Source organism: Camellia sinensis, chromosome 12 (genome assembly GCF_055761805.1).
Source record: "Camellia sinensis isolate YWXY chromosome 12, ASM5576180v1, whole genome shotgun sequence".
NCBI lineage: Eukaryota > Viridiplantae > Streptophyta > Magnoliopsida > Ericales > Theaceae > Camellia > Camellia sinensis.
The window spans coordinates 93686534-93712153 of record NC_138972.1 but is presented as its reverse complement, the minus strand read 5'-3'; the positions used below and the strand labels follow the sequence as shown (position 1 = coordinate 93712153).

The 25620-nt window shown below is 34.3% G+C and overlaps 1 protein-coding gene across 12 annotated transcripts; it reads left to right on the top strand.

The window, feature by feature from the left end:
• Positions 1-14049: 14049 nt before the first annotated feature.
• LOC114308791 (NF-kappa-B inhibitor-like protein) lies at positions 14050-25016 on the top strand. Of its 12 annotated transcripts, none has more exons than XR_014345619.1 (11): positions 14062-14374; positions 15797-15951; positions 16879-16983; positions 17158-17205; positions 17785-17845; positions 18527-18607; positions 22403-22437; positions 22681-22770; positions 22871-23027; positions 23139-23349; positions 24601-25016. XR_014345619.1 is itself a non-coding variant. In XM_028254462.2 (9 exons), exons 1-9 carry the CDS (start codon positions 14185-14187, stop codon positions 23256-23258), a joined length of 990 nt encoding a protein of 329 aa, XP_028110263.2. In that variant the 5' UTR covers positions 14057-14184; the 3' UTR covers positions 23259-23600. The 12 variants fall into 12 exon arrangements, 5 of the variants coding, with proteins under 5 accessions (XP_028110263.2, XP_082753614.1, XP_082753615.1 ...); XR_014345618.1 differs by having other exon boundaries at positions 17149-17205; XR_003645590.2 differs by lacking the exon at positions 17785-17845 and having other exon boundaries at positions 14050-14374; positions 17149-17205.
• The last annotated feature ends 604 nt before the right edge of the window (positions 25017-25620 follow it).

Below are 25620 nucleotides of genomic sequence, written 5' to 3'. Positions count from 1 at the left end.
AAAAATATAAAATTTACAACGTAACCAAAATATATGTAAGGTAATATGAACAAAAATACAAAATGAGATAGCTTCTGCTCTCCAAATCTCGAATCTGCAAAAAAAAAAAAAAAAAAATGCAAGTTAAATAATTATTATCTTATCAATTAAATATACAATTTAATATGTATTTTTCGGCTTAGTTTTCAAATCGGGAGTCCCGTGCTAGTTCCGTAAGTTTCCACAACTTACATTGGTCCCTCCTGAGGTGTTTGAGGTGTTCCCCGAGCCTTTCCGTGCCTGTTACACGATTTTGGCCCCCGATAGCCTATTTACAAGCTTAAGTGTTGGGAAAATTCATTTTTGGACTTAGTTTTCAAATCGGGAGTCCCGTGCTAGTTCCATAAGTTTACACAAATTACAATGGTTACTTCTGAGGTGATTGAGGTGTTCCTCAAGCCTTCTCGTGGTTGTTTAACGATTTTGGACCCTGATGGCCTATTTACAAGCTTAAGTGTTGGGAAAAATCATTTTTGGACTTAGTTTTCAAACCGGGAGTCCCATACTAGTTTCGTAAGTTTTCGCAATTTACATTGGTCCCTCTCAAGGTGTTTGAGGTGTTGCTCGGGCCGTCTCGTGACTGTTACACGATTTTGGCCTCCGATGGCTTATTTTCAAGTTTAAATGTGAAAAAGTACATTTTTAGACTTAGTTTTCAAACCGGGAGTCCCGTGCTACTTCCGTAAGTTTACACAAGTGACAATGGTTGCTTCCAAGGTGATTGAGGTGTCCCCGGCCCTTCTCATGATTGTTTAATGATTTTAGTCCCCCGATGGCCTATTTTCAAGCTTAAGAGTTGGAAAATATGCATTTTTTGACTTAGATGTCACACCGGGAGTCCCGTGCTAGTTCCATAAGTTTCCACAACTTACATTGGTCCCTCCTGAGGTGTTTCCCGGGCCATCTTGTGGTTGTTACACGATTTTGGCCTCTTATGGCCTATTTTCAAACTTAAGTGTGAAAAAGTGCATTTTTGGATTTAGTTTTCAAACCGGGTGTCCCGTGCTAGTTTTGTAAGTTTTCACAACTTACATTGGTCCCTCCCAAGGCGTTTAAGGTGTTCCTCAGGCCGTCTCGTGGCTGTTACACAATTTTGGCCTCCGATGGCCTATTTTCAAGCTTACGTGTGAAAAAATATATTTTTGGACTTAGTTTTCAAACCGGGAGTCCCGTGCTAGTTCCGTAAGCTTTCACAGCTTACATTGGTCCCTCCTGAGATGTTTGAGGTGTTTCCCAGGCCGTCTCGTGAATGTTACACGATTTTGGCCTCCGATGGCCTATTTTCAAGCTTAAGTGTGAAAAAGTGCATTTTTGGACTTAATTTTCAAACCGGGAGTCCGGTGCTACTTCCGTAAGTTTTCATAAATTACATTGGTCCCTCCCGAGGTGTTCAAGGTGTTCCCTAGGCCGTCTCATGGCTGTTGCACAATTTTGGCCACTGATGGCCTATTTTCAAGCTTACGTGTGAAAAAGTACATTTTTGGACTTAGTTTTCAAATCGGGAGTCCCGTGCTAGTTCCGTAAGTTTTCACAACTTATATTGGTCTCTCCCGAGGTGTTTGAGGTGTTTCCAGGGCCGTCTCGTGGCTGTTACATGATTTTGGCCTCGATGGCTTATTTTCAAGCTTAAGTGTGAAAAAGTGCATTTTTGGACTAGTTTTCAAACCGGGAGTCCCGTGTTACTTTTGTAAGTTTTCACAACTTACATTAATCCCTCCCGAGGTGTTCTAGGTGTTCCCCGGGCCGTCTCATGGCTGTTGTACGATTTTGGCCTCTGATGGCCTATTTTTCAAGCTTACGTGTGAAAAAAGTGCATTTTTGGACTTAGTTTTCAAATTGGGAGTCCCGTGCTAGTTCTGTAAGTTTTCACAACTTACATTGGTCTCTCCTGAGGTGTTTGAGGTGTTTCCTGGGCCGTCTTGTGGCTGTTACACGATTTTGGTCTCCAATGGCTTATTTTTAAGCTTAAGTGCGAAAAAGTACATTTTTTGACTTAGTTTTCAAATCGGGAGTCCCGTGCTAGTTCCGTAAGTTTTCACAACTTACATTGGTCCCTCCCGAAGTGTTTGAGGTATTTCCCGGGCCGTCTCGTGGCTGTTACATGATTTTGGCCTTCGATGACCTATTTTTAAGCTTAAGTGTGGAAAAATACATTTTTGGACTTAGTTTTCAAATCGGGAGTCCCGTGCTAGTTCCGTAAGTTTCCACAATTTACATTGGTCCCTTCGGAAAATATTTTCACTAAAATTTTTCTCCACATGCTTGAAATCAATGTTGTGTCAAAGTTTTTGCTTCTTCCAATAGGGTAACTCATACCAGATGCTTACCTTTGTCCAATTAGGTGCTTGACGGGACTTTTTTCTATTACTTGGATATTTTCCATATATGACTCCTGTCACGTTGTCCAACTAGTCTTGTATCTTTTCCACCAGTAACTCCAAAGATCTCTTCCGTTTCTCAATCTTACCATTGTAAGCCTTACTCTTTCGCTTTTCCAGGTGGTCCTCAGGTAAGTAACATCGATGGTTAGTGTACCCCATCTTACTTCTCAAAGATTCAAAATACGGTTCATCTTTGCAAGTGTAACAAGAATAATGACCCTTTGTTCTTCACCCAGATATGTCACCAAATGCAGGCCAATCATGTATTGTCCACAACAAAGCTGCATGCATTCGAAAAGTCTCATTGGTGGAGGCATCGTAAGTTAATGCACCATTTGTCCATAAATCATTCAACTCATCCACCAATGGTCGCATGTAGACGTTAATATCAATCCCTGGTTGCGATTCTCTAGGAATAAGTAATGACATCAAATAAAATGGATCCTTCATAACTAACCAAGGTAGCAAGTTGTATGGAATGAGTATGACAGGCCACAAACTGTAAGAGTTGTTCATGTTTCCAAAAGGGTTAAACCCATCAACGACCAACCCTAGCCTCACATTTCAAGGCTCCAAGGCAAACTCGGGATGTTGTGCATCAAATTCCTTCCACTCGTCACTGTCAGCGGGATGCCTCAATATCTCGTCGTCCACTCGTTTGTCTTTGTACCATCTCATGTCCTCAGCCCTCTTCCTTGGCATGTACAATCTTTTCAACCTTGGTGTCAAAGGAAAGTACTGCAATACTTTATGAGGGATCTTCTTACCTCTTCCACGATTGATCTTGTATCTAGATGTCTTACAAGTCGGACATTTATCTAGCGTTGCATATTCTCCTTCCAAAATAATACACAATCATTTATGCAAGCGTCAATGAGCTCATATGACAAGCCCAAGTCACGTTGTATATTCTTAGCTTCATAAGTTGACTTTGGAACCAAATTTTCTTTCAGTAAAAGTCTACTTAAAAGCTCTAGCATCATATCAACTGACTTATTGCTCCAATGATTTGTTACCTTTATATTAAGCACATCGATCACAAACTTCAACAAAGTATAATTTGTACAATTTGCGAACACCTCATGCTTGGCATTAGTTAACAACTAATCAAAAGTTCTCACTTCCTTCCCTTGGGTTGTATTAGTCGATTCCCCTCTTATTCGATCTTCTACTAAGGCTTTAATACCACCTACAATTTCATCACTATCAAGTTGAATCTCATCATCATGGTAAGCCTCGTTTGAAATACAGGGTTTCCCGTGCTGGTGCCATATAGTGTAAGTTTGCATAATCCCATATTGAAGCAAATGAATTTCCACATTTTGAAGATTTTGTCTATAAACATTCACACACACTTTATACACGGGCACAAAATATTACCATTCTGGTCTAAAACCCCCATTGCAAATTGAAGAAATAACTTGACCCCATCATTATATGGTTTACTCATCCTTCTATCAGCCGTCCTACCTAGGGCAATCCAACTTTTATCCATATCTGATCACAAATCAAAGATTAGGAACAATATAGTATAATGTAGACTTGTGTATTTATGAACTAATTAAATTGAAAAATTCAATAAGAGCTTCACCAAATAGATGTCCATATCTTTAATGAAGATTCTTATCAAAGTTCTAAGGTTATATGCAAGTAAGGAATAAGAACTAACAAAAATGATCATTATTAATTTTAACACGTCTTTACCAAAAAAGATCAATGAAAAATCAACAAAAATCACCAAGTGTACAGTGTTCTATAATCATCAAATTAAATTAAGTAACTAATCCAACCGAATACTAACAAAAGTCTGTTTCTCACACAAAAACAATTATGCTGGGCACAAAGATCTATTACTTTGTTTATGAAAATTTCATGTCCCTCCAATTACCTCATGAAACATTACATTGGTTGCTGTAAACACTGATCTTCACAATGGTATCTACTGAAACTGTTTATTCTCATTTTTTTTTAACTATCAATACCTTAGTGCTACACTTACATACTCAGTTGTCCTTAAGCTTTATCAAAAAATTCCTAGTATTCTTCACAAATTCATGTAGCTTATCAGTTTTTTTTGATATTCCTAGAAAGTCCACCAACCTATTGGCCAAGACAATTTTCAACTACACTACATTATTTCATCATAAGATTATTCTCATCTAAACAAGATAATAGAACATTCAAGGAAAATTAATATTTTCTAACACAACATAACTCCAGTGTCTACTTATATGCTTTGAACATATGATGACATAAGTTAATATACATAACATGATCAAATTCACCCACAAGGTTCATATTATTCCGCAATAACAAGATTCACATACAAAATAGAATTGAGAGACAAACAGGCACAGAATCCCAAATTAAACCCAAACACGCCAAAGAAAACATGAAAAATTAGGTCTTTAATAAATAAATTTTGAATATTACTAACTAAAAAGAAAACAATAAGTCCAACATCCAAATAGATATCTACAAAAGAATTCACCTCAAATCAAATTTACCTGATATCCCTCTCAATTATTATTTTCAAATATTATTTGTCATGCTTTTACATGTTCTAATATCCCTCCTTACACTGATGTATTCAATGACTCATCCACTTTTCACATTGTCTCTATGTCTGGAGGAATGATTCAATGCCTCTTTACATTGATATCCCTCTTAGGTGATACTTTAAATGAATAAAACTAACTAGACCACTTCAACCAAACCCATTTTTTGCAATCAACACCAAATTAAATTGAACAAATCAGAACAACTCTAGAGCAAGATTCAGAAAGGGGGACAGAGAGAGAGGAAGAGTGATTGAGGTATACAGAGCTTGAAATAGAGAGAATACAGACCGCAAATGAGAGAGAGAGAGAGACCGAGAGTGAGAGAGTACCTGTGAGGATGTGACGGTGGCGGTGGCGAGCAACGATTGTGATAGCGAGCGGCGTTGTGGTCTGCGTTGCGTTGAGGTGAGGTGATGGAAGGTGAGGTTTGGTGGTTGAATGTGTGAGAAGAAGAACCGATTGCTGTATATGCTTGTATAGGCACCAATATATTTTTATTTCCCTCTAAAATATTTAGCTACTAAATTATTTATTGGTGACAAAATTATTTCTTCACTAAAGATAAAAATACTGGCCACAAAAATAGTTTTGTCACTAAATGATACTAAAATATTAAAAATTATTGTTGACAAAAATATATTCGTCATTAATAATTTTATAATTGGTGACCGATTTTTTCCTCGCCAAAAGTCTCAAAATTTTGTCATCCTCAGAAAAAATTAGCGAGAAAATCTTCGGTGACAAAAAAAATATAAATAATGACAAAAAATAATTTCGTAACCTAATTTTTTTATTATGTATTTAGATTGGTGATGAAATTTTATTTTTGTCTCTAAAAATGATACATTTGGAGACAAAATATTATTTTCATCATTAAAAGGTACGTATTTCGTGACAAAATTTATTTTCGTCATTAGTTTTCGTCTCTAAAAACTATTTTTGTTGTAATGAAAAATAAAAAATGCAACATTATGGTTTTTTTTTTTTTAGATGGGAATATTATTAACAATACCTGTAACACTTGCTTCTGCAAAAAGAAGTTTTTTAAAATTAAAATTGATAAAATATTACCTTAGATCAACTATGTTACAAAAAAGATTAAATGAATCATCTATATTATCAATTGAAAAAGATTTGTTAAAATATTACCTTAGATCAACTATGTTACAAAAAAGATTAAATGAATCATCTATATTATCAATTGAAAAAAATTTGTTAGCAAAACTTGAATATAAAAATTTAATTAATATTTTCGCATCTCAAAAAGTTAGATAAATTTTAAATGAAAATTTTATTATATAAAATTTTTCATTTTTAATTATTGTTTTAAAGCCACAACTTATCTAGTGCCGGCCCTGTTGCTAGATTGAGAATGTTTACTTGAATAAAAATTGAATCTAGTTGATGCGTGCTTTTAGAGTGTATGCTAATTAAGTTTAAAATAATTATGGGTTATGTGTATCTCTACCACAAAATATATCACTTTATCAAAAAAAAAATTATAATATTAATAATAAAATGAATAATTTTATCATAAATTGACGTAACAAAGTATTCAAAATTTTATGATTGATATTACAAAAATTTGTGACTTCGCTATGTCAATTTATGGAAAAGTTATACACTTTGTGGTTAATATTATGAAATTTTATGATAAAATTATATATTTTATAATAGGATGACCACAACTTTTCTAATAAGTATACATTATTGTTATTATTATTAGTATTATTTTTTGCAGTGAACTTCATTTCATAATATTGCATAAAGGATATTACATGATATGATTTTAAGGCTAAAAAACTAAAATAATGAAAATACCTAACAGACACCTAGCAACATGAAAAGATTAGAAGAAAGGATAAAGAATTATTCTCAATGATATGTTGCCTTCTTCTCTTTCTACCCACAAGTTTTTGTAACAACGAACTGATATCGTTAATGTGGCCCATAGCTTTGATAGGATTTCGCTTAAAACCGACACCACTAACTGAAGTCTTTTTCCCAATGGCCTTGGCTATCTTGTTTGGAGTCTTATTAACATTATCTTATCAAAGTTGTCTTGGATGTTGATGTGACTTTCAATATGGAAATTGTCAATATTAGTGACTGGAATGGGGCCTAGAACCTGCGTATCTCAAAGCCCATACTTGTAATCTGATGATTGTCATGCTTGTTATTTGCATCATCCATCACGTCTTCTATTGTTGCATGTATCGTAATATAGAATATCTAGTGATGACATCATTGGTTTATCTTTTATAAGTTAAATATATTGACTATTTTTTTTCATATATTTATTAATAAATTTCATCTCATAAATAAGTACTTCAATTAATCTCAAATTTTTTTTATTGATCTGTTAAAGTTCTATTAGTGAAGAGTTTTTTTTTGTGTGGTCCTATTTTTTATTTTGATAGTATTTTGGTAGACAGTTATACTTTTTTTATTTATTAATGTGACAAGTATGATATGATACTCTAATATGACATATATTAATATCACACTCCAACGATGTGATACTCCAAAAAAATTAAAAACTCTTTAGTGTACTTTTTCTAAACGTGACAACGTGACAGGTATAATGTGACACTCTGAAACTTTTACTCTAAAAAAAATAATTCCTCCTTAGTGTACTTTTTCAAATGTGACAATGGCAGGTATGATGTGACATTTCAAAAAAATAAAAACTCCTCAGTGTACTTTTCTGAAACGTGACAACATGACAGATATGATGTGATACTTCCAAAAAAATAAAAACTCCTTAATATACTTTTCTCAAACGTGACAACGTGGCAAATATGATCTGACACTCTAAAAAAAAATTAAGAATTCCTTAGTATATTTTTTTCCAAACGTGACAATGTGACAGTTATGATGTGACACTTCAAAAAAAATAAACACTCCTTAGTATACTTTTTCCAAACATGACATGTGACACTCTAACGTGACGGGTATGATGTGACACTCTAAAAAAATTAAAAATTCTTTAGTGTATTTTTTCTAAATGTGACACTCTAACGTGACAGGTATGATGTGACACTAAAAAACTCTGTAGTGTACTTTTTCTAAATATGACACTTTAATATGGCGGGTAAATGAGTCATTACACATCTAAAATGACTAAATAGATCACAAATATATATATATATATATATATATGAATTAGAAGTTCAAAATATGAGACTTGTTAGTCAATTCCCTAAGTTCTTTTAGATAGCCAGTGATAAAGTGATTACTCAATATATGTTGCAATTTTTTTATTAGTGAAAGGTAACCATATATAGGATTAATTATCAAAAAGTCCTATCTACATATTTGGTGGTAGCTTAGGTCCTGTGAAAAAGTTTTTGAACCATTAAGTCCCATTTATAGGTAAAAAGACGTTTTGCCCTTTAATCAAAAAACTGAGAATGTTCTCAATTTTAAAACTGAGAACGTTCTCAATTTATAATTATCAAAACTAAGAAATTTCTCAATTTTTTCTAATATGAACTAAGAATATTATCAAAACTAAGAAATTTATAATTATCAATTTTGAGAAATTTCTCAATTTTTTTCATGAATAAAATTGAGAATATTATAAACTGAGAATGTTTCAATTTCAAATTAGAATTCAAAAGAACAATGTAGTCAAGTACATAGGGTTACAATTTCAGATCTGGTGAACTTTTTGACTTGGAAGGTTGCAATTTGGGGTTCGATTCGAAGCCCTGGTGTGATCTGCGTACTTCAATCTGCAAATCGCGATGGGAAAAATCTTCCTCATATCCAGCCGGTAAGTCCTCTCTCTCTCTCTCTCTATTTCTCTTATGTGTAAATACATATATATATATATATATATATATATATCCAATAGATTTCGTTTCGATCATCGTCTGATTTTGTGTATAATTTATTTATTCAGGTGAATATTAGTACATAGATGTGATTGTGGAAGGAGAGAGAGTGTTGATAGACATAGAATTCAGATCTGAGTTTGAGACAGCTCGATCAACCGGAGGCTACAAATCAATCCTCCAACCTCTGTCGCACATTTTCGTCGGCTGAGCCGATCGTCTTCAGCAAATCGTTTCGGAGGCTGCAAGACAGAGCCTGAAGAAAAAAGGATAAATTGGACAATTAAAAATTAATGGGACTTGAATGAGCAAATAATTTTTTTTAAGACTTAATGAAATATAAATTCACAAAATGAAACTTGTATGTACATGTACTATAATATACAATGCTACATAATATTTCATAAATATTTAATAATTTATTAGGTAATTGATGTAGGTTCCATATATACAGCACACATAAGCCCTGTTTGGTAGAGTTGTGGGAAAGTGCTTATAGCTTATACCTCAACAGCTTATAGCTTATAACTTTCAGCTTAAGCTGATTTCCAGCTTATTCTTAAAGCATCTCCTGCCCCACTCAAAGAATAAGCTGATTTTTGACTTTCAAAAAGCTATAAGCTATAAGCTATAAGCTAAACTAAACACATCAAAATAACTTAACTTAAACTGAAAGCTGAAATAAGCTGTAATTAAACTCTGCCAAACAGGCACATACCAACCAATTGCTTAAATCTCATGTGTGAAATGCCACACACAATAATAAATAATTACTCCACTCAAGCATGAAATTATCCCCCTCGAAAAAAGAAAAAGAGAAAAGTTCGTTTGGGAACATTATTTCTTAATTTAAAAATTAAAAAGTTATTAAGATATCGTTTGTGAAGGGGGGTTGAGTTAGATTTGAGGCTATTTTAGTTATAAAAAAATAAAATAAGTTTTTTAATGTAATAAGATAAAATATCATATTCAATCTATAATTATTACATCTTTTTTTTTACAAAAAGTTAAAAAAGTTAAAAAAATCTTTTTCAAATGAGGCTTTTTAGTCTCAAGTTAAAATAGCCAAAAATTTAAAAAGTCAAAAAGTCAAAAAGTCAATCCACTTTCCAAACGAATCCTAAAAAATCGAAAAGCAATAATTTATACTAAAAAGTCAAAGATTTTTTTTTTCTCTCTTACTTTTTACACATATTTTCGTAAAGAATCAAAAATTCATTCAAAACATACTAATTTTTTTACATTATATTTTAATCAAAAAATCAAAAAATTATTAAAAAGTATGTTCCCAAACGAGGCCTTAAAATAATAGTTAGTAAAATAATTAAATAAAAAATAAGATTTTAATAATAAGTTGCAACAACTTTCATTATTTTTGACAAATACATTTGTTTCAACATGGTTTAATTACGTAATCATTATTTATTTAGGAAAAATTACACATCAATGTATTTTTTTAAAACAAATTACACATTAATGATAAATTTTATCAATATTACTAATTAAAATTATAAAATTATAATTATTTTTTTTAAGTAAATTAAATTCTAATTTTTCCATTTATTTACCACTATAAAAATTAATGAACAAAATTGCTTTATAAGTGACTCGACTATAATAAAAAACGAAAAGAAATGGCGAATTATACTTAGCTGTCATTCATACCTTATTAATTATTTTAGACTTGTTATTTTTTGGGTTTTTTTTTATTACAATAATAACTTTAAATGAAATTATTAAAATAATATCAATAATTTTGAGACATCTCATCTCATAATTAAGCCCATAAATCCCACCTTTAAAATCTACCCATCCTCAAAATCTTGAAAAACTCTTTGGCAGTAATATTCTGGTGACAACAGTGACAATCATTTGATTACATATTCTTCTCCAGCAATGATAATTAGTGGAAGTTTTTTCGGCAACCACAACTTCATGAGACGAGAAGAGTACAACAATAAAAATTTAGAAGATGTTCATAATTTTGATAAATATTCTTAATTCACAGGAAATTGGCCTTATAAGGATAAGTTTATTAAAAAAATGGCAAAAATTATAAAAATTGTTCATCATTTTTTGAAAACTAAATTCCTGAACGTATGACTGAAATTCGGGAATATAGACCAAAACATTGTTTATTTGTTCGGAAACAGATAACCGAAGTAGTAGCAAAAGAAGACAAACAAATGAGGTCAGACCACCCTTGTGTAGTCGATCAGGGGGTCGATCGGTGAGTGAAATCCTGTCCAGTTTTGCTCACATAGATAGCATACAAGTACAGTGAGATTATGGATGAATGAAAGAAAACCAACTAGAGAAGCATGAAAGTGGATTGTGTTGCGTGTATGAAAAGAGGTAATAGAAAAAAAAAATCAAACAGATTAACAAATCTCGTAATAAAATAGAGAAAAAAACTTCTTAATCATCACAAATTTTTTTCACTAGTTTTGGGAGGTTCCGCCGCCGTTAGTTTTTTAGGATTTTGAGAGAGAGGCTTTTTGGGGTGTAGGGGTTTGGGGATGTGTATTTGAATGGGTGAAATTTTTTACAAGGATAATTGGTATTATTTGGAGGGAATAAAAGAAATTTTAAGAATTTTACAATTTATAAGTGGGGGTCCAAAATAATTGATGGGATGCTAATAGCAGTACTCTATACTAATCATTTTTGTAATTTGAGATTTGTGTCATTCTGATCCATAACTTTTTAATTGTAATACATTTGACCCTTAATTTTGAATTTTGTTCTAAATAGGGACAAAAAAAAAAAAGTTTCATTTGTAAATGGTCCATTTCAAAGATAAAGTCATAATACAACTCATTTTTATATAATTTTATCTTTTAGGAAGGTAAAAATAATTTTTTAAAATAAATTTTTTTTGATATTTATTTTCTTTAAATTAATTTATATTTTTTCAAAAGTCAAACATAACGATAATTTTAATGTCATTATTAAACCAATTCATTAAATAAAAAAATTTAAAACTAAAAACATTTCATATATTAAACATATCGATTACACATTAAAAATTTAATAATCATAATTTACATAATAACTATTCAAAAATATCTGTTAATAATAAAAAAAAATATCATGATAACCATAAAAAAAATGAGTTTTTTTTTTTAGGGTCCCTGGTATTAAGACTTTATAGTATAAAGAACATCTAATATTTTCATAATGTCTAAGGTTCCTCAACATTGATTCATAGAAATTTCAGTCTAGAGAAATTCCAGTCCAGAGAAATTTCAGCCTAGAGAAAATTTTCCCAGAGAAATTCACTTCAACCCAGAGAAATTTCCCTCTAACTCAGAGAAATTCACTGAAAACCAGAGAAATTCTCATCTCCAATCCAGAGAAATTCACTTAACCTAGAGAAATTCTCCCTCTCCAACCCAAACCAAAGAAATTCTCTCTCTCCAACCCAAACCAGAGAAATTCTTCCTCTTCAATCCAGAGAAATTTCAATTTCTGTGATTGGGATGCCAGAGATGGAGGCAAATTTCTCTGGTTTAACATCATGGGCAATTTTGTATACATTAAGAAGATAAATACAAATGGGGAAAAATGCAACGAAAAATTTTTCTGAGTTTGTTTTTTTGAAATTTCACTGAGTTGTCTCAGTAAATTTCACTGAGGGTACCAAACAAATAAAAACACAAACACCAATTTTATTCACTTAAGTTTCACTGAGTTTTAAATTTCTCTAGAATTTACATATCACCAACACTAAATTTCTCTAAATACATCACATATATCATCATCACCATGAACCTAAAATATACATACATACATACATATATATATATATATATATACATCAATAACCCATTTGAAAAACAAATTAATCAGATCAAAAATTTGATATTAACCTGAAATGTTAGCTTGTTGTAGGAGCCAGGAGAGTACTATAGGGCTCTGTAACCACCATCACTGAATCTCCAAGTTCTTGCCAGAGTGAGGCCATGATTTGAAGCTTGTTGGAAAACAGATGACACTTTGTCTCTCTGAGTTGGATCAGTGGCTAGATAAATTAACCAGTAGGCATTGAATCCATTTGCATTGATGAGGATGAAGATCTTGCTCTTGGTCCGATACAACGATATAGTCTCGGTGGCCTTTGTCAGATCTACGGAGGTCTCCTTGAGTGAGGTCTTCCATCATCCAAAGCATGTCAGGAGGAGGAGGACAGTAGTTCCAAATTGGAGAAGCCATGATTGTTTCACAAACAGTTTTCATCGTGTCGCTTTCAGATAGAGCAATATCTTCCCATATGTCATCCATAGGGTACCCTGTTTCAGTACTCTCTCCTTCTTCAAAACCCTTATTTATTCCCTTTGGAGTCAACATCTGATCATGATCCGCACCGGTATCGTGGAAGCTTTGTCCCTTGGTCTCCATGAAGGGCATCGAGTCCACCGGAGGATTGTTTGAGACCGAAGAAGATGAATTTGAAGGTGGTGACATGGCCCTTTTCCTCTCCTGAGCCTTCTTCCTCATGTGAGTCCTCCAGTAGTTCTTAGAGGGGGTGAGAGATCGGAAGAGAGAGATAGTGGTGGGAGGGGGGTGGAGGACCTTAAACATAATAAAATAAGATTGTGGATCTCTTACATTATCAAATATGGAAGAGGGACCTGAAACTAATTTTTCCTAAAAAAATAAACAAAAATACTCACAAATTCCATAATCATTATCCAAACACATATTAAAAATTAATTTCGTAAAAAATAAAAATGTATAAGAGTTATCATTCATATAATTTTATCTCTGGTGGGTAAAAATATTTTTTAGAAATTAAAAAATAATTTTTTGATATTTATTTTTGTCAAATCAATTTATATTTTATGTAATTGATGACTTTATCCTTGAAATAGATTTTTATTTGCAAAAGAAATGATTATTCTTATTTAAAGTGAGATTAAAAATTTAAAATTAAGGCCATGTTTGTTTGGGCGGACTGGATTAGCATTCCCAGGACTAATAGTCCTATAGGACTACTAATCCGTTGGATTATGTATCCTATCTTGACTAATAGTCAAGTTTAAAACAATTAATCCGTACTTCAATTGTTTAACCAAACATCGGATTAATAATTTTATTGGACTATTAATCCAATCCCAAGCTCAAGTCCACCCAAACAAACATGACCTAAATGTATTACAATTAAAAGGTTACATATATTCACCCAAAAAAAAAAAAAAAAAAAAAGAAATGTAAAGAAAAGAAGAGAAAAAAAGGAACAGATATTTTCCGCTCACTTAACGCTCAACAAGCTCTCGGGGACACACTGAGCCACAGAGGAGTGGAGGAGAAAATAAGTGTGAGAGAGAGAGAGAGAGAGAGAGAGAGAGAGAGATTTTGGAAATGGATTCTGTATCAGGTGGGGTTGGATTGTCCTTCTTCTCTTCTTCTACTACCACCATTTTCCAATTCCCTCAAACTCATTCCCAGCTTTTTCCAACAAAAATCTCCCCTTTGCGTCGTCGTACTCAATCCCCTTGTTCTCCTAGAATCCCAACGACGGTGGCCTCAGTCTTGGGCAGCCCTCCTCCTGGTGAGTTTCTCTGTTTGGTTCCCTAGAAAACTGATATGGAATTTTTTGGAACCCGTATGGTACCTTAACCAGTTCAATTCTAAAAATGTATTAGATTCTTACCCAAAAAAAGAATTGCAACCGTTTAGAGGGTTTCTTTTCTTTTTAATTAGTGTTGTTGTTTTTTAAGGATTGATATTAATTCCTTCAATAATAGTTACATAGTCAGTTCAATTGTAATGTGTTAGATATTTAGCCAAAAAAGGAAATTGCAAATGTTATAATTAGATTTTTTTTTTTTAGTTTATAAATAAGTGGTGTTGTTTTTTAAGACTGATATTCCAATTCACTCTTAAGTAATTTTTATAATTTCATAAGTTCATCTTTAATTCCTTCAATAATAGTTGTATAGACAGTTCAATTGTAATGCATCTCCAGCTCTTACTCAAATTTGAGTAAAGGCTTTAGTTGATATGAAGCACTCTAACGGGCAAACTCAGATTTAAGCAAAAAATTTGAGTAAAGGCTATAGTAATGGCAGAGTTGTCAATTAGAAAGCTACAAAATGGCTTTGAAAAATTTGAGTAAGCAGATTGAGTATCCCTTGATTTGGGTTCAAAATTGGGTAAAACTCAATTTGGTATAGGTTTGAGTCAAGGGGTGAAGAGGTTTTTGAGTGATTTTTACCCAAATTTAAATTTCATATAGGTTTGAGTCAAGGATTGGAGATGCCCCGAAAAAGAAATTGTAACTGTTATAATTGGAGGGTTATTATTATTATTATTAAAGCGTCGTTGTTTTTTTAGGATTGGTATTCCAATTCACTGTTAAATAATTTTTTTAATTTCAGAAGTTCATCTGCAATTCATTCAATAATAATAAAGCATGTTTGTGATTTTTAAGAAGTAAGACATACGTGGTAGCATTTGCCTCGTGGATACTTATGGTTGTTGGCAAATATCAGTTCATCAAATTTTCTTGTATTAAATTTTTAGTCCAATAAATACTACTCAACGCCCTGTACGACTTTTGTCCTTCTTTCTTCGCATGAATTCTCCACTGCTGTTTATCTTACACAGATTTCAACATGAAGTTTATCTTCAAATCAAACTTCTTATTTTTGTGAGCCTTAAAGTTGTGTTTGGTTTGGAGATTTGGAAAGGAAAAGGGAAATGGTGTGTGAAGCTAGGTGAAATGTAAGTATATTTTATTCACATTTCACTTATATTTTCTTTTTCTCTTTCCAAATCTCTCATCAAATTTCCCAACCAAATACAACATAAATGAATGTAAGTTAGAGGATGGAAACAAATACTTGGGAAAGTCCATGTCCTTCACTCATGTATCAGAGGATTCAAATATAGTTGCTATTAGGCAAATAAAACTGCAACTTTAGAAATTGCTGGCTGATGGCCTATTGTTCTTTTCCTTTTATGTTGCCAGTGAGTGAACTTGCAGAAGATGATATTCTTCAAACATTTTTTAAGGAAAGAGAGTTGAGTGGAGATATCATAGCAAAAGTTTCTGATATATTTTGGCTGAGGAAGGTTATTAGACTTGATGATGCTGAGGACAATATTACTCAACAATCTAAGGAGGTATCAATATTTTAGCTTAAGGCGCATTGCCGTTTTCTTTTTCTTTTCTTAATTGGTAAGTGGTTACTGAAAATGTTGCGAAGATAAAAAAAGGAAATAATTACAAGAGAAAGATATTGAAGTTTTTACAGATTCATTTTAATTTAGGCCTAATAACTAGTCATATATATGTTCCAAAAAAGTCATTTTTGTCTACATGGGAATCAAGAAAATGAATAGGCTAACGGTCGTAGATGTTTAAAAGATCAAATGAACTTCAGTGTTCAGGTACACTCATTCTTGCAGAGAGCACCTTCTAACCTAAGGATCCTTATTTTTAATGATGAGAATTGGAATCTGATTGGTGGCATCAGTCATTGCAAAGAAAACCTGTGTATTATGAGTTCACAACACTTGTAGTGTTTGGTTCATTGGAATGGAGTGAAATTGAATGATCATTCCATCAAAATGTTGATTCCCATGTTTGGTTGACTAAAAAACTAATGAAAAATACATTGCAAATGGAATCGTCATTAAGCATTGTAAAGGAATGATCATTCCATAGGTGAGCCTAAGGAAATACTATTCCATTCCATCTCATTCTAGTGAACCAAATAGAGCATTAAGCCTTATGAGATGAATCACCAAATAGTATAAATCCAATTGATGGAAGAGGATTCACATGACTAGCCAAAAATGGGTAAGAAGTTTTGGTTTGATCACACAAATTAAGCACATATTTCTTTTTATTTTGCCTTTCCTGGTTGTGTGGTAAGTTGGGCTGCAAACAAATATCTTCTCTGTCGTTGGTGTTAAACTGCTTGAGAAATATAATATGAATTTATGTCCTTCAGATGTTTTATTATTTTTTCCGAAAAAGAAATAAGTTTACTTTTATATTAGTGAACTAGGGTTTTGTTATCTACTGGCTATTCTTTATGTTTGTAGACCTTGGGAGATGAAAACGAGGGTGGATTTCTCAAACTGACAAGGACCCGTGAATGGATAGCAGGCGATAACTCTGCACCTGTCAATAAGAAGATGATCGCCAAGGTATGCCTTGGTTAGACATACTTCTTTTCTATTATTATTAAGTCTGATCTTAGTTTTCTGCTACTTCAGCCACACATTTGTTAATCTTTATACATAACAAAAAATGAGACCTTTAGGAAAGGAAACTTTGGCGTAAAACATACTTATTCATTCTTTTAATGACAGCAATTGCAGAATGACAGTGAGAGAAGGAAAATAATGAACCTTCTGAGCTATGAAGCTGTATGATACCTCCTTGTTACACCGGTGACTCATTTTCTTTCCATTTGTTTTGGTTCCTCTTTTTGTCACATTGAAAAAATGGCTTGCATTTCAACTAAATGATCTAGACAAGGTTGACACCATTATTAAGGAGCAAGTGGTTTACATCTATGTCATTGGCCATGCTGCATGCCACACCCATCCATATTCTAGTTCACATTGTTGGCACTTTATTTTTCAGTGGTTGTACTTGGATACTATTGCCATATTGATATCCTAAGTTGTCAATTGTGATCTTGAATAGCTTGTAAAATTATTTAGAAGGGTTGCACTAATCGGAGTTGTTGAGCATTGCTGCACCAAGTTTTAATGCCAAATATGACTGCGTCATTATGCTCACTGTTATTTGTAACCACCCACACAACAGCCCAATGCGTGGGAAATGCCTTTTTGCAAAATTACAACCATGGGAACTAACAACATAATAAAATGCAGATCAATTACCTATGGAAGAACCATTCTCTGCAACAATAATAGACTGTATGTGCACCTTTTCTTATCTCTAAATTCACTTGCTCTTCAGAGCTTTATTCCTTGCAGTTGGGGGCTAAAATGCAGCAGTTTTTTCTCTTGTGCAAGCCTATCGAGTTTTGTCAGAATTGTATGATACACGTTACTTATTGTACGATTCATATTGTATCATATGAGAAAAGATACGAACCATATATGTTAGTGTATACCATACACAATATAGAAAAGCGATACAGTGATACACAATTTGCATCACGATTTGACAACACTGAGCCTAACTACAAAGTGATACTTGAGTTTGTTGTTTTCTAAATTTTCTAGTATCGTCTTGTACTTTTCCCGGTTGGTGGATACTAGAAAAGTAGTGAAAGTGAAAATAAAAGGTACAGAAATTGGATTTTGGATAGAGATCAAAGGTACAGAAATTGGATTTTGGATAGAGATGAATGTTTGAGTTCCTCATTTGGATAGAGATGTCTTTACTACATTGGGCTAATAGGAAAGAAAGGATATAGATTGGAAGAAGTACCTATATGCAAAAAGGTCCTTACGTCAATGAAAGAGATCTTGTCGTCATTCAAAGTTCATGGCAAGCTCTTGATCACGCATGGGCTGGCACTTTTTGGTTTGGTTTGGTTTGAGTTGTAATAGGAGACTCTTTCTTTCTTTATTCTTCTGGTTGTTTTTCATATAGCCCATTTGTATATTGACAGCTCCTAGATTATGTTAGAAGCTGTAGATGTGTCTTTATCTCACTTGTTAAATATTCAGTTGTTTAGGAATATGCTTATCCTTCGTTTTTCCATTGCAGCTCAAGAGGGAAATGATGCTTTTAACTGTGGGTATCGGAACTGTATGCAGTGGATACTGTTTAGTAACTTTATCTGTACAGGTAATATTAGATGAAGGCTACACTACTGACCATTTTTGTTTGGACCACTCTATTGCCAAAGCGACACTGGCTTTTCCCATGCAACCAGTGCTTTGATCAGCTGGGCATTAAGCATTAACTCATTCGGCATTGCCTTGATAGAAGCCAAAGTTTCTTTGATCAGTTGTACATGTTTCAATTATCATCAAGAGCGAAGTTTGATCAGCTATTTTTGGCAAATTCATAGCACCATGTAGCCACCCCCACCTGATTGGGACACAAGGCTTAGTTTGGTTTAGCTTCTATCTTATTTCTTTATGGTGAGGTGACGAAGGAAAAGGTTAAATTGTACTATACTTTTTCATTTTTTAAGAGAAAGCTTCTTGCAAGGGAGTAACTAAGAATAAAAAGGAGGATTAGTCTGCTCAGAAAAATAAAAAATAAAAAATGAACCGATGATGGAAGACTATAGAAACAACAAAACTGTTAAAATCCACCTACTCTCCACCTACTTCACCCACTTAAACCTACTCCACTAAACCTAACCCACTACACCACTACCACCTCCACTTCACCTACTCCTTACCTACTACACACTCACCCTCTTCTATATATAGGAATCATGAATCATTGTAATATACATCAATACATGAATCAATAATACAATTCTTTATTTCTCTTTATACATTAAATTTCTACATGGTATCAGAGCCATAAGATTTAGGCCCGTATTTTGTTTTCTCACCGGCGGGCAGCCGGCCGGCAACCTTGCCTTCGCTGCCCGCTGGAATTTTGTACACATACCTTCACTTTCCTGCCTCTTCCAACTTTCTTACAACTGTTGTCCCATAGATGGGCTTCATATCTACCGGTCCATCTATGCCTTGTGACACCTCTATACTGTGAAGTCCTCTGTCCAAATGCATCAATGGACTTCCTATGGACAACCTGCTTCTGATCAAGCTTCTCAGACCCTCTTTTCTTCCCCTCCTTGAATGGTGTTTGGTACACCTCATGGCCTCTAAATGCATAGTAATCTGAGTATTGCTGGGCTAATAACGAAGGCCTCTCGAGCAACTGAGATGGGGCTTCATATTCCCTTGCCCATCCAGCATCCATAACCATCACTTTGTCACAGTCCATAACTGTGGGTATTCTGTGAGCTATGCTGATTATTGTAAACGACACAAAGTCCTCGCGAATGGTTTTCTGAATGACAGCATCGGTCTGGGAGTCGACAGAAGCCGTTGCTTCGTCCATAAACAGAATCTTGCTGTGTTTTAGCATGACTCTCCCCAAGCACAGAAGCTGTCTCTGTCCCACACTCCAATTGTCTCCGCCATCAACCACCGATGCATTGAGTTTTTCAGGCTTTGCAGCCACAACATCTTTTAGTGGTACTGTTTTTGTGCGAAGGGACAGAAATCATCACATTTCTCACCTTTTTTTCTTTTATTTTGTCCTCCACTTTACACCTCACATGCCTTCTCTCTGTCTAAACAATAATTTTCCACCATCTCCCTCTTTTTCTACACAATATTTTTGTACCACCGCCCACTCCATGATACCAATATCAAAAAAAAAAAAAAAAAAACAAAAAAAAAAAAATTTCATTCCAGTTAATTTTTCTGCATTACCACACCTACCATTCGAGTTTGCCAAACACACTTGCTTTATTCATATCGGGACTCACCCCGATCACCATTTTACATCCAAAAAAAAAAAAAAAAAACAACAACAAACAAACCAACAAAAAACAAAACACCCACACCCCCAGTGGGATTTTTCTTCTCTACTCTACTGCGGGTCTCTTCTTCTTGCTTTTCTCTTGATTGTCCCGTGACTGCCCAGCCTCCATGCTTCCTAGACCACCAAGCAAGTTGCCTCCTCCCTGCTCCTCCACTACAGCATATGGCGGCCCTCCAAATCGGAACATAACGGTGGCCTTCCGCTTCAGCTCCTTGTTTTCTGCCTTTAGCACACTTATCTCTGCTCGCGCATCCTTATACATGCGTTGGAGCAGAGCCAGCTGGGAGTTTAACTGTTGCACCTCATTTGTCCTGCTCTGCAGCCGGTGCGACAAGTTTGTGACCGCAGTCATGGTTTCCACACATGACTTCAGAGTATACTGATTGGCCTCAATATCAGTTTGCACCGCCATTTTTTGCTCCACCGACCGCATCGGAAAGTTCAACGGAGCAAACACAGAGGTGTTTGGTTGAGGTTCACTGGCCACCGCACCAGTTCTCTCTCTTGTTGACTCATTGAGGTCGGGAAAGAGAGTGAGTAGACCACGGGATGAAGAGGCCATATTCTGGGTAGCTGAACGGGAAGAAGAGGCCATGTTTTTTGGGTTGCTGAGTGTTTCAGAGAAGGGTTGGTTACAGAATGTTACAGAGAACGAAGAGGTTTCAACTGGTTTGTTATGCTTCCAAGCCTCAGACTTCGCTTTGGTTTATAAAGACAGAGACGACGAGGCCGACACGCGCTCTGTCAATCACGTGCATCGCCACGTGTCAGGCGCCCCTTTTGATGGCTCGACGCTTTCTGTCGGGCACGACTTTTGATGAAGTGGGCGCGCCTTTTGAGGGCTCAACTTTTGATGGCACGTCTTTTTATGGATTGGGCACGCCTTTTGATGGCACGCCTTTTGAAAGATTGGGCACACCTTTTGAGGGTGCGACTTTTTAAGGGTCCGACAAGACTCTGTAAACTGTCCCGACATTGATTCCGGTTAGCTCCTTTATGGGTCCGACAAGACTCTGTAAACTGTCCCGACATTGATTCCGGTTAGTTTCTACAAGGGTCCGACAAGACTCTGTAAACTGTCCCGACATTGATTCCGGTTAGTTTCTACAAGGGTCCGACAAGACTCTGTAAACTGTCCCGACATTGATTCCGGTTAGCTCCTTCATGGGTCCGACAAGACTTTGTAAACTGTCCCGACATTGATTCCGGTTAGTTTCTACAGGGTCCAGCAAGACTCCGTAAACTGTCACAACAACTATCACAACATTGTCTGCTACAACGGTCCGACATGACCCCATAAACTGTCTTCTACAACGGTCCGACATGACCCCATAAACTGTCTTCTACAACGTTATGACACCCCCATACAGTGTCCTCTACAACGTTATGACACCACCATTCAGTGTCTTCACCAATGGTCTGACACGACCATACAGTGTCTCCTATCCTCTTTTATTTTTATGTATTTTCTTGTTTTGTTACTCTCTCCAAACTCAAGTTGGTTAGTTCCTATCCCCCTTGAGTTTGCGGGGGGCTGTTAAAATCCACCTACTCTCCACCTACTCTCCACCTACTTCACCCACTTAAACCTACTCCACTAAACCTAACCCACTACACCACTACCACCTCCACTTCACCTACTCCTTACCTACTACACACTCACCCTCTTCTATATATAGGAATCATGAATCATTGTAATATACATCAATACATGAATCAATAATACAATTCTTTATTTCTCTTTATACATTAAATTTCTACAAAAACACAACTAGCATATTTTATCAGGGATACATTTGAACAAAGCAAAGCATAATTCCTAACTGAAAACTTGGAATTCTACAACAATCACCAAACCTAAGTAAGTTTTGGTCCTTTTGGACTCAATTTTTTTCCTGTCTTCTTTTCATCCAAACAAAGCATGATTGCTTTCAATTATTTTTTATTTTTTTATTTTATTTTATTTTTTTTTAGAAAGGAAGTTCTTTTGTTTTCTTAGTTGGAAGAGATGTTTATGAAAGTACCTAGCTCATGTTCTTACTGACTTTCACTTATAAAACTGCATAGGCTGCTGTGAGTTATGCAGCGGGAGTTCTTTTCAGGTTAGTTTAAAATTTTATTTCCTCATATATTCAAGTCACTTTATTGTTAGTTCTTCAGTTAGTGAAACATTCATGTCTTGAATGATTATCATGTTATGCATTACATAGTTGACAATGGTCACGAGATATGAACTCAACTTTTTTTCTTTGCTACCTATGCAGATTTAAGACAGTGAAACCTCCTTTTGGTTGATGCTGGTATTGATTTTGTGGCAATTTTCATTTTTATTTTTGTCAATGCAGTTGCTTATACCTTCAGCTCTTATACAAACAAGCGGACAACCTTTCCCAGGAAACAGTTCCACAGATTTTCAGGCAAAAGAAGTCAAAGAAGTACTTTTAAAACTTTTGCCTTTGTTTATGTGTGCCTGATTTAGAAACTATTGATAACTTTTCCTCCTTTTGGAAAGTAACTTCAGTTTTTTAATATCAGAATTGGTATAAGAAGCCAGGACCTGGAGGATCTGCTTGAGAGATTGGTTAAGGGTTCTGGTATTGCTATTTCATCACCGAGGCTTGTGATCCCTGCTGCAATATATGGATTTTGGGGCCTGTCTCAGCACTTTGCTAATGACTTATTTGATTTCCAGGTGATGCTTTACTCTGTTTTGAAACTACAAATTCTTAGAGATGGTTCAAAGTGTAGAACATGGATTGTTTTCTTCTCGTCATTTATTTGTTGCTGTTCTTGGTCTTCGCAGCTCGTGCCAGCAATGGTTGGGATGTTTGCATATAAAGCGGCTGCTTTGGTTCAGGTTTATAGGGACAATGAAGATCTGCAATTAATTTTTCCGGAGAATGAAGAAGAATCAAGTGACTGAAAAGTTCGCATCAGAATTCCTCTTATGGTTTGTTCATTTTTTTTGGGACCCTAAAGCAAAGTTGGACATTTCCCAGAAGATTGTCTTGCAGGTCATTCACCTTCTTTTCTTCAATTGAGGCATCCTAATGATATTCTAAAAAGTAATGATATACAAATGGAAAATTCGTACAAAAATTTTATTCAAAATGATGTGGCTCGTTGTGATCTTTCATTTTAAACCAAAACACCCATGAAGATGAGTTTTGTCTACAAAAATGGCATTGTTTGATCATTCTTGTAGTGTTTTTTTGTATGAATTTTCTGTATAAATAGAGTTTTCCTATATTCTGAACAGGGGCAACCCATAGTCTTCCTTTTTTTCCCGTCTGTCCTTTCTTTTTAGGCTTCCTCATGAGCCTATAGAAAAGTTCCATTTCTTTTCCTTTCCATATTTGAATCACTAGTGTTATTTTATTTTATTTTATTTGTTCTGAAAGTCTCAATCAAATGAAGAAATTACAGCTTATGGACCACCAAGTGACTCAACGTTTTTAGAAGGAAGCTGAAGAGTTAATTTTTTGCATTTCTAAATCACCAGACCATACAGCATTCCCGTCATGAGCTGCTTGAGAAATCTGTGCTTTTGATAGTAGCTATTCATTTTAATCCAGAAAATATCTCAAAAACATATTATTTATGCTCCTCAGTCATCTTGTGTATACTTAGCATACATGGTTGCTCCCATTTTAGGTGCTTTCTAATATGCCCCTCATTGTCACTCACGATATTTTCAATCAATGTTTTATGTCTTTTTTTTTACAATAAACAAAGTATCATGGAGTTTAAATGCTTGAGACCATGATTAGAATTTCATAAACCGTTGCTTCTCCTAGGAACCCACATTTTGGTTATGGGTTTTACGGACTTTACTATCAGTTGACAACATCAAAATTCAATATGATGTTATTATTATGCTGTTAACTGTACTTCTGCAAGTTTTATTTGGGGAACTTCCGATTGTTTCTGGGATTGCTATAGTAATTTAAGACATTATATCTTCTGGTACTTTAAATGAATATGTCGTGCTTTTACAACTTTTTATTGTTTTGTTTTTGAAAACACACACACACAACAACAACAAAAAAGGAAGAGAGAGAAAACAGAAAACAGAAAATGAGAAAGGAAGAAAATGAAAACAAAACCAGACATCTGTTCACAGGAAGCAAAGAGTAAGGATTGGATCTTAGTCTTTCAGCACAAGTTGTCAAGGAACGAACTTGGCATGTTCAATAAAAAGTTATCTATTACATGTTGCGACCAATGATGATGATGTTACTTCCTTTTTTTCCTTTTTTTTGCAGGAGTGGAAGGGTATGTTGAACTGAAATAGAAAGTGAAGACTTGATGGCAATGGGTGAGAAAAATAAATTTCGAGCAATAGTTCTGATCATGTGCCTGTCTGTAGATGCAAAACAAGATCAAGTCTCGTCATTCTCCCTAATTTGACTGATTAATTCATTCATCTCTAAGATTGTGTTGCGTATCATATAAATAGAAAAGACCTCATTTTTCTTTTCTTCTCTTCTGGGTCTTGGAAAAGCATGGCATGGCATTTGTTTTGTTATAGAGTTGAACTGCGTGCCAGTAGACAGAGTTGTACTTGATTTTGTATCATTTAGAAATTCTTTTTGGATGTGTTGGTACGATTTCAAAGAATAGTTTTTGGCAAAATATGCCTATTCCAAAAAGGGAGAATAAACAATTTTGTTTCAGGCAAGTGACTTGTATTGTATGTATCGCAGTATTTTACACTAAGGCCTGGTTTGGCATAACCTATATAATCTATCTTTTTATCTTTTTTTCATCACATCACCTCTCTACTTTTCTGCACATCTTTTCATAAAAAGACAAAAAGTACACTTTTTTAGGACACTCCAAACCAACCCTAAATGATTAGACACGTAATGTGTATTTTTAGACATGTAAAATTAATTAAAACTATGACACTAATAAATTTACGCAATTAAATGCATATACATATAGCAAATTAATTTTTATTTAAATTTCTACTTAAATCAAGGGAGATTCAAATGTTTATCTAAAATTTTCAAGACTATTTTTGTGACTCCTAAATTATCACTCAGCATCTGTGAAGGTTTAATTTAAATTCATGCTCAATTCTAAGTTTATCAATTAAAATGATTAATATCAAATAAAATTTTTAGTATGGTTCATACTATTTTTGAGGACTGTAGTTCATCCTTGAATGTTAAGGTTAATATTTATTTTTTATTTCAGGGTTAATTATATTTTTGGTCTTAAAAGCCTGAACGAGGTGTTATTATGATCTCTAATATTTGAATTGTTTTGGGACCAAAAAT

What these genes read in the sequence shown, in the direction of transcription:
- LOC114308791 (XM_028254462.2), top strand. Translation starts at nt 14,185, where the DNA reads ATGGATTCTGTATCAGGTGGGGTTGGATTGTCCTTCTTCTCTTCTTCT. An exon ending in GCAGCGGGAGTTCTTTTCAG is followed by an intron (nt 22,438 to 22,680) that starts GTTAGTTTAAAA and finishes TTGTCAATGCAG; the next exon opens with TTGCTTATACCTTCAGCTCT. An exon ending in AGGCAAAAGAAGTCAAAGAA is followed by an intron (nt 22,771 to 22,870) that starts GTACTTTTAAAA and finishes TTTTAATATCAG; the next exon opens with AATTGGTATAAGAAGCCAGG.